Source organism: Pistacia vera, unplaced genomic scaffold (assembly GCF_008641045.1).
Source record: "Pistacia vera cultivar Batoury unplaced genomic scaffold, PisVer_v2 Contig673, whole genome shotgun sequence".
Lineage (NCBI taxonomy): Eukaryota > Viridiplantae > Streptophyta > Magnoliopsida > Sapindales > Anacardiaceae > Pistacia > Pistacia vera.
This window is the reverse complement of record NW_022196527.1, coordinates 1120404-1129938: the sequence shown is the minus strand read 5'-3', so window position 1 is coordinate 1129938 and position 9535 is coordinate 1120404. Positions and strand designations below refer to the sequence as shown.

At 36.8% G+C, this 9535-nt stretch overlaps 1 protein-coding gene across 4 annotated transcripts; it reads right to left on the bottom strand.

The window, feature by feature from the left end:
• Positions 1-4073: 4073 nt before the first annotated feature.
• LOC116113016 lies at positions 4074-8806 on the bottom strand. 4 transcript variants are annotated; one of them, XM_031399148.1, is made up of 5 exons: positions 8517-8806; positions 6060-7142; positions 5857-5975; positions 4420-4527; positions 4074-4287 (listed from the first exon to the last, which is right to left on the bottom strand). In XM_031399148.1, exons 1-2 carry the CDS (start codon positions 8543-8545, stop codon positions 6137-6139), a joined length of 1035 nt encoding a protein of 344 aa, XP_031255008.1. In that variant the 5' UTR covers positions 8546-8806; the 3' UTR covers positions 4074-4287; positions 4420-4527; positions 5857-5975; positions 6060-6136. The 4 variants fall into 4 exon arrangements, with proteins under 4 accessions (XP_031255008.1, XP_031255009.1, XP_031255010.1 ...); XM_031399149.1 differs by having other exon boundaries at positions 5857-5942; XM_031399150.1 differs by having other exon boundaries at positions 5857-5930.
• Between the last annotated feature and the right edge of the window lie 729 nt (positions 8807-9535).

Here is a 9535-nt window from a genome sequence, read left to right as displayed (position 1 = left end):
CATATTTTCAACGTGTCTAGTCGGTGTAGGATCCAACACTCCCCCTCATGGTCAAGCCCATATGTTGGGTCATGTCTGTTGATGGAGGTAGTTGTTGGCTCTAACTCCCCACCCGCTGGTTAAGCACTCAGCTCAACTGAGTCTAGCTCTGATACCATGATCGAATTTGAGGTGGCTCGACTCCTACCCAATAACGTATTGTTGAATGGGAGGTTTATCTCTTTTATAAATCAGTAGGCTTGAGTGTGCCTAGTCGGTGTGGGACTCCACACAAGACTCTTCAATACTAAGATTAAAAAATTTACGATTTTAGGAATGGAAAATCATAAAAGTGGAAGATGGAAGAATGTAATGAGCCACAACTAGGGGTGTTCAAAACCAGTTAACCGTCCGAATCCCACCTTTTTCAAACCGAACCAGATTTCTGGTTTAGGGAATTCTAGAACCGAAATCAACTGATTATAAGGCAAACCGATTATAAACTAGACCGATTTACTAGTTAACTGATTACTTAAAATCGGTTAACTGGTTTTGGACCGGTTTTGCTAAACTCCACTAGTAGGATTACTGAGGTAATGTCAACTAATATTACTTGATTACCACGTTTGATTGTCAATTAATACAATATTCCGGTAATCTTTCAATACCATAGTAGTTACTGTTGGTATATAGGAAGTAATTTAATTAGTTTCATTTTCTTAGGTTAGTTAATTACTGGTAGCTTATTTTTGTTACAATTTTACCCTTCACTATTAAAATTTTTTGAACAATAATCCCTTATTTTGAAATTAATTTACATGAACTCTACCATTACATTTTACCCCTAAATAATTAAAGTTTTGACAGTAATGCCCCTGTTTAAACAATTTACAAGCATCCAAGAGGACTGTTGTACCACCACCACCACCACTATCGGCCAATGTCGTCAAATGCACGACTGGCCGGTCGTGCGTCGACATGGCTTTTCCACTATATCATGGCTTAAACGGCAAAATGGCCGTGGATTTAAGATTTTTTGGGTTGGCAGCTACTGGTTTTGCCAATCTGGGTTGATTCCTCTATTACCATCAACCCAACCACCACCATCTTACTCTCTCTCGTTGTCCTCTTCAAATCCCACCAAACCCATCACCAGAGCTGCCCCCAATCGCAGCAAGCCCACTATTTTTTCTGTGATTCTCTTTTTCTCAGTGCTTTTTCGGTCACGTTTCTACCGAAAATCACCCTACTTGCACTAATCGACTCCCTTCACTTCTACTTCAAAACCCACCAACACCTATCACCGGACCTCCCCCAATCGTGGCGAGCCCCTATTTTTTGCGCAATTTTCTCTTTTTCTTGGCACTTTTTTGGTCCGTTTTCTACCGGGAATCACCCCCACTTGCACCAATCAACTCCCCTTCCCCTCCTCTTCAAAACCCTCAAAACATCTCCGTTGTACTCTAGTCACAACAGGTGGTGGTTTAGGCGATTGGCAGGGCTGGGTGAGTGGGGTATTTTTGTTAAAAATTAAACTTTTATATGATGGAGTGTTTTAGCAAAATCTCAAATGTAGGGGGTTAAAAGAATAATTCAAAAAAATAATATATTATTAATATTTAAAAGAGAACAATTTAGTATCCATTAACATGCCTACCATTTATTTCCCCCAACTAACATATAATATACATACTCATCAATTTATTCCAACCAACCAAACACATGTTCCTAATTCTCACATTTAATATAACATACTCACATTATTTATTCCAACCAACAATGTTCCTAAACTTCTCAGTAATCTTCAAAGTAACCTTTCTTTCCTAAATAACATTTTCAATATCAACATTCCTAATATTTAAACACTTAATCTTCTTCTTTGCCGAAAATGATAAGATGTAGCATCTTCGCTGGACTTGAGTGCTCCATCTGAAGTGAAGAACGATTAACCTCAAATACAATTAACCTGATTATCAAATACACAACACAATACACACGATCAAACAAAGAAACAATCAACAAAAAGAAAAAAAGTTAAAATCCATAGTGAACTATAAATTCACACTCTTTTAAATAGCTTACAAACAATTAAAACCACTAGATGAACATTGAAATCCACTAAAAGGTAAAGAAACAATAAAACAACCCAATAACTGAAAAAATTTACCAATTACTGTAGAATCAAAACTAAAGTTTATTGTTATCAAAAAAAAAAAAAAAAAAAAAAAAAAAAAAAAAAACCACTAAATTTATAGTTTTCGATTACAGCTTCAACTGCTTTGGCTTTTGTCTCAACCCATGCTGGTTAGATCTCTAATGTAACTTTCTTCTCTCTCTTTAGCTGCTTTGGCTTTGGCTTTCTTCCCGCTCTCTTCTTTTTCTAACATTAACCCAGCATACCGAAGTGAAGTGGTCTTAAGAACGAAACGAATGAAGTGGTCTTAAGAGAAGACGAAGTGAATGGTTTGAGTTGGTTGGAGGGAAGAAGGAAGAACAAAGTGACGTGGTCTGCGTGTTGAATGTGGCGTAATGAAGTAATGAGAAATACAATTGGGGATTAGGTTTTTAGTTGAAAACGGTTCAAATTTTGTTGACCTAGTACCCGAACCAAAAAACCTTTTCAAACATTTTCTTGAATCAAATCGAACTGGTTTCATTAAAAACCGATTTTCAGTCTAGTTACTGATTCTATACCGGTTCATTCGTTTACGAAGTTCTTTGAACAGCCCTAATCGCAACACCACAATGAGAAGATAATTAGGGATAGGGATTTACCGTTACAAAATTATGATTTAGGCTTTACCTTTTAGACATTTACCTTTTTTTTTTTTTTTCAGGGGTACTTGTGGGCTAGCTGCCCCACCTGAAAAGAAAAAAAAGGGTCTGGCTGTACAGGTAAAATAAAAACAAGTCCAAAATGGTGGACTCGTACCCTATATTATTTTGATAGGTACGGGTCCACCCGCGAGTATGGACTCGTTTTGCCAAGTCTACTCGCACTAAGCCGAAACACATTTTTGGTGGCAACATATATATAAACTACATAGAATAGCAAAGATTTGATGATTTCAAAAGTGAAATTGTCAGTACAAAGGGTTTTGTAGCTCACACTAATGAGATGAAAATCTTGGAAACTAATGATGGACAAGAAACTCAACTGAATTTTGAAACTATTGATGGATGAAAATTCGGAGGATAATACTACACTTATAACCCAATTTCACAACCCTCAGTTGCAGTTCGCAATTAATTAACTTGCAATGGATCCTGCCCGCCTAATTGCGGTTGACCAATTCGAGCTACCATATCGAGGTTTTGAAAGAAAGTTTGTAAGTCAATCTTTATTGTAACAGAAACTAATGGTAAACAGAAAACAGATCAATGAATCAAATGCTAATGGGCAGTAGCAAATTGCCGGTATGTGAGATGCACCGCTTTTCTTGTCTGGCAAAGCTTATGTAAGATTCTTGTAAAAGTCATAACTAGAATATAATCAACATATGATCCTTGAAAATTAATACAATCTAATATGAATCAACAGAATCTAACACCTCACAATTACACAACATATGCTGGCCTGTGAAATGGACAAAGTTTTTAAGTACTGATTATCTCTATGCCCAATAATTGTTAAAAGTAAAGTGGCAGGATTCAGTTTAGGCACTTGCCTCTTGAAATCCATCGTATGACAATGACGTTAAAGCTAGTTTGCAGCAGCATTTTCTGCTTGTTTTAGATATTTGAAGACCTAGGCTCTCAAAATTGGTGCCCATCAACTGTAACTGCAGCCTTAAGTACGGGGCATGAGCTGGGCCCTCTGTTACACTGGCATACACTGGCGACTGAAGCATAAAAATTCTGCAGCTGCAATTGTATTGCATTTGTATCCAGTGATACCCTTTAAAGAGGTAAGCATTTTGTATTGCCTCAGCAGGGACATCCAAAGTATGTCTCAAGTAAGACATTCAAACCAGATAGAGATGACTCAAGCTCAGAGCAAGCATGAGTAAATGCTTGTATGATGAGAATCCAGATTCAGCACAAGATGGGCTTGTAGCACTAGCACTTGCAGCAACTTTAATTCACCACAATCTCAGAGCAAGCATGAGTAAATGCTTGTAATTGATGAGAATCCAGATTCAGCACAAGAGTTGGCTTGTAGCACTAGCACTTGCAGCAACTTTAATTCAGCCACAATCTCAGAGCAAGCATGAGTAAATGCTTGTAATTGATGAGAATCCAGATTCAGCACAAGAGTTGGCTTGTAGCACTAGCACTTGCAGCAACTTTAGTTCAGCCACAATCTCCCTGCCAGGTAACGTAAATTCATATGGATCAATTAAAGAATCAAATATCTACAAAGTACAACAGGCAACATTACCATGCTGACTCAAATCAAGCATATCTAACATTAATAAATATTGTTCTCATATGACTCACTTGTAGACAGGAAGAATCTTGCCAATAAGGGAATTAAGGGAAAAGGATTTCTTCACACCCTCTGCTGGTTTAGACAAGGACAGGAACAGTATCAACTCAAAGCTGCAGCTGAGAAAAGCAAAGAAAGAGAAAATTAGTGAATCAATAAATGCATAGGAAGTTAAGAAATTATATAACTCAAAACATCATTAATCATTTGACGTATATTTGTCAAAAAATAAAATAAAAATCCCTTAATTGAACATCAAGGACACAAACTGGAAATCTTCTGATACAATCCAAAAGTTTATCAATATCCTTAATTTACAAAAGTTATACAATAAAAGCAAAATCATAAAGTTCAAAAGTATTGTTGTTAAATCTAATGCTTGAAAACATTGAAGATTAATATGAACCCCTGTATATTTCATTTGGTTGAGTTTATGCATACCCTAGAAATGAAAACTTCCGTTTTGATTTCACAAAATCACAAATGTACTTTTAATCTATATGTATTTGATCATTTTTTAAGTACATCATTCATGTTACAATACAATATCAATAGTATCTAATCAAACTTATGGCTTTGGTCATGGATATAATGATTGTAGTCAAATCATATGTGACTTTGCTTTTTAACAATTGTAACTTTTATAAGATGAAATCCGTCCACGTAGTACAACATTTGTGCAAAACTACAATGCACAATCAATTAATGTACCAGACTATTATCAAGTACTTGTTTTAAACAAATGATGCAATAACCTTTTATCTATCAGAAAAATATTATCTAAAATTTTCAGAGAGCTAATCAATAAACATTGGATAGAAATGGAAGCAGTGCAACAAAGCAAGATGTGCAACATGAAAGGTGACTATTTCCTTCTAACCTGAAGCAGTCAAAAAAGCAGAAAAGATAATTGATCTCTATACTGAAGCAGTCAAAAAAGCAGAAAAGATATGTGATCTCTATATTGATCTACATTAGGGTTGGCTCACAGCAGCATAGTCAATTCGAAGAGTTCAGCATGCATTAACCTTAAGGCTAATGCAACTCAGTAAGTTCACGCCCTAAATGAATATCATGTTGAACCACAATTTCTTGAATTATTTTTCTTTCCTTTTTCTTCTGTGTCTGTGTGTAATCAGAAGACTTGAAATTAAAAGCAAAGGTGAGAAAAGAGTCTCCAGGGGTGTACAAACAGACTCACACCTAATGCCAATTTCTTGATTAATAAGCCATGGAGAAAGACCTCAACTTTTGCTCCTTACATTCTTAAGTAATATAACAGTTAAAATACAATAGCTAGCAGAAGTTATAATATTTGGTAAAACTCATAATGAATCTAGTTGGCTGTCGGTCCTAGCAGCAACGCATGCATTACTTGCTCAATAGAAGATATGATGTCATTTACACTTTATCAAGAAGATTAAAGGACTAGATAAAGAAGAGCTTACTCAAACTATAATCTCTAGACTGCAACTAATACATCAAGTCCTCAGTAAATTGCATCTTTAACTTCGCCATGCACCTTGGTCATCAACTATATTGAGTTAGATTTATCTAAGCTCACGCTCTGTAACATGAGAGATTCAGCTACTCAAAAATCTAAAAGAATAAAATAAATAAATAAGAATAAAGAAACACTCATTCAAGCTACCTGCAGCTAAGAAAATGGAACTGCTTTAATTCTAAACCACACAGATTAGGTGGAAAAGAGTTGAGCATCTACACACATTAGTTTCGCAGTTTCCCATGTATTTCACGCATCAGTAAACTTGAGTTATCAACAATGCGTTTGCTTTCAAACACTAAATCTCTCCAAAGTTCATGCCTAGGTGCTGGTTTAAGATATCTTAATTGCTTGAGAGGTTCTGAAATTACAGAGTTACTACACACCTCCCTTGCTGGTTGGACATGTTCCCACCAAAAATCAGAGAGTGCAATTTTCAAAACATCCCAGTACTCTGAATCTCTGTATAACCTGAATAAACTACTACCTTTAGGTGTCCAAACGTAAAAATCCATCCAATCCCTGTCTAAGATTTCCATTAAGCCCTGAGCTTGTGGAATACAAAAACAGGGCACTCGCTTCCATGGGTAGGCCCTTGTCATATCTCCATCAAAATATGGGCACTTGATCTCCAGCACTCCTCGGGAAGGCAAATCATAAACACTCCTATCAACCAACCCATCTGGTGAAGCTGCCAACCAATCATCTTCCAGGTTTTTATTGTCATGGACCTGAAAATTAGGAAACAAGACAGTATTTCCCGTAATCAGCTTGTATCTTTCGATAGCTTCCTCTTCTTTGATATTGCTCCAACATGTAGCCAGGTTACCAGAAAATGGTTCAATTGCGCCAATTTTCTCTAACCAGAGCTGGACTCTCCGGCGAGGCCAAAAACCAACAGCTCCAGCAAAAGTGCTTGCCGTCAGCTTATGCTTCCTTGATTCTTGCCAATTTTTGAACCAGTGCTTAAGACTACTTGACTGGAGAACAGAATAAGTCTCACCAGATGCAAAATTCAGAGAATGACAGTGGCTTGAATATCTTCGAGATGCATTGTTAAAACTTTGAACACGAAATGTGAGCCCTCCACCAGTTGATTCTAACAAATTACGAGTGCTATGGGTTTTTTTACAGCTAAAATCAATAAGAAGAGCACTTATATCATGTCTATTCTTGTAATTGTTATACGAAAGCCAACCAACAAGGGGAAAGCAAGAAGCAAATTTTTTACTGCCAAAAAGAAATAAAGTCAGGTAGGGTTAAAGGAATCATCTACATTCATATAATAACATAATACCAGCAAACTCGTCAAATAGGAACTCACTCCCAAATTGATAGGAATTGTGCTAGGCAGTGGTCCCTTTGTGGGTTTGCGTAGAACTCTCCTTGGAAAACCAGCTTACCAAGGGAGGGTGCCTAAGCCCTTATAAACCACATGCCCACCCCTTTTCCCTCTCAATGTGGGATCCTAACATTCTCCAGGGAAAAAGGGTGGGCATGTTGTTTATAAGGGCTTGGGCACCCTCCCTTGGCAAACCGATTTTCCAAGGAGAGGTCTACACAGGCCCACAAAAGGACCACTGCCCAGCCCAATTCCTATCAAAGGCCTACTGCCCAGCTCAATTCCTATCAAAGGCCCACTGTCCAGCCAAATTCTTATCAATTTGAGAGTGGGTTCCTATCAAATGATATTAGAGCAGGCCCTACCTGCTGAGCTCACGTAGCAGGGCCCAGTGGGCCCCCCGAGGGGTTGAGAAGGAGAGTTGCTGATAAGCTTCTAGAACCTAACAAGCTTCTAGGCGAAGTAAGACCCAAAGGGAGGACAGTAAGGCAGATGAGGGCGGGGTAGCCAATGAGCATGGGTGCTCTTTCGAAAGAAGACCAATGAGGGCGTTGGGTCTCGAAACGTGGGGAAATGTTAAGATCCTACATTGAAAGGGAAAAGGGGTGGGAATGTGGTTTATAAGGGCTTGGGCACTCTCCTTTGGCAAGTTGGTTTTCCAAGGAGAGTTTTACCCAAGCCGACAAAAGAACCACTGACCAGCCCAATTCCTATCAAAGACCCACTGCCCAACCTAATTCTTATCAATTTGGGAGGGGTTCCTATCAAATGGACAATTATAAATATCTGAAAGCGTAATTTGACTATATTAATCAATGAAATAGTGGCGCCAGAAAAATCCTTATACAGGATCAAGATTTAGGGTTTTGGTTCTGAGAAAGGCTAAACCGGAGATATGCTTTAACTAAAAGGGGAAAAAATTTCAATCAGTGTGGCCTAAATACATTCACATAATTTCTAATTACAAAAATCATACTCTGTACCTGAACACAAAGAAGGTGAAACATAAACATAAAAATAAAATAAACAACATAATGTTCACATATAAAATAACAAATTAAACTATCTGACTAAAAACACTTCTAGTGCTTGATATTGCACTTTTCACATAAAATTAATTTCGAACTTGAAATAAAATTAATCTCTTAAGCTCCAACTTATCATTATTTTGGCGATAAGATCATTTGTAAATGCAAATATTAATATAAATTAGAGCACAAAATAAAGAAAGAAAAATAATTTGAAAGCTAGCATTGACTAACCGTAGGAGCTTATTAGAGCCACGACACATAGAGACTGCAGAGGGGATGAAATTGAGTCTTGCGTTTTCGATAAATTTCAGTTGATCATTTTTGTCTCCCTAAACAAAAACCAGAGTTTACGAAACAGAAGCCTTCCTTCAATAGTTGAAAAGGGAAAGGGAGGGTTTTAGGAGGAGGGTTTTAGATATCTATGAAAAGGAATCCGAATCCGTTTTGGAATTTCCGGGTATGACCCGGGTGTAGTTTGCAGTTGACAAATGTATACGGTGAATTTCGAAAATGATGATGAAGAAAACTGTCAAGATGCCGGACTCTGTTAGTATAGTCAGGGTAATAGTGTAATTTTCTTGTTTGAGATGCTAAAGCAAGTTAGATTTTGATTGGATAGAAATTATAAAATTAAAAGTAGGTGGGATGGCGATGAACTCTTTAAATCAAATTCATTATATTGTTGGAGTTTAAAAGGTCTAAAAACCTATTAATTATAATTATAATTATAATTATATTCATAACATTAAAACACATCAATTGTATAAGAGTTACAAAATTTAAAATACGAAGAAATTTTGTAATAAGTTACAAAAATAATAATAAAATTATATGAGTTACTAAAAATTTGAATCGGGCTATCTATATTACTAATATAAAGCTGAGNCTCTGATTGAATGGTAAAGAAAGTCAAAATTAAAACGCAGCTACGACACTACCAGTAAATGTGTTAGCACCCTTGATTGCCACTCCCATTAGCAAGCTGCTGTGACTTGTTGATAAAGAAATATATAGTAGTCCGCTCCAGTAAGTATTAGCTAATACTTCCCATTAGCAATTTACATTTTACATGGTCCAAAGGCCTTTTCAGCGTTGGACATTCGCATGTCACATACTCAGTTTATAAAAGCACAACCAAAAGTTTCAAAACTGCATGTTTGCGTATGTGCACTTGATATCATTGCTAACAAGTCCTGTCCAATAATCTTTGATGCCACAATATGAACAAACTAGCTACGCCGAAACTAAAC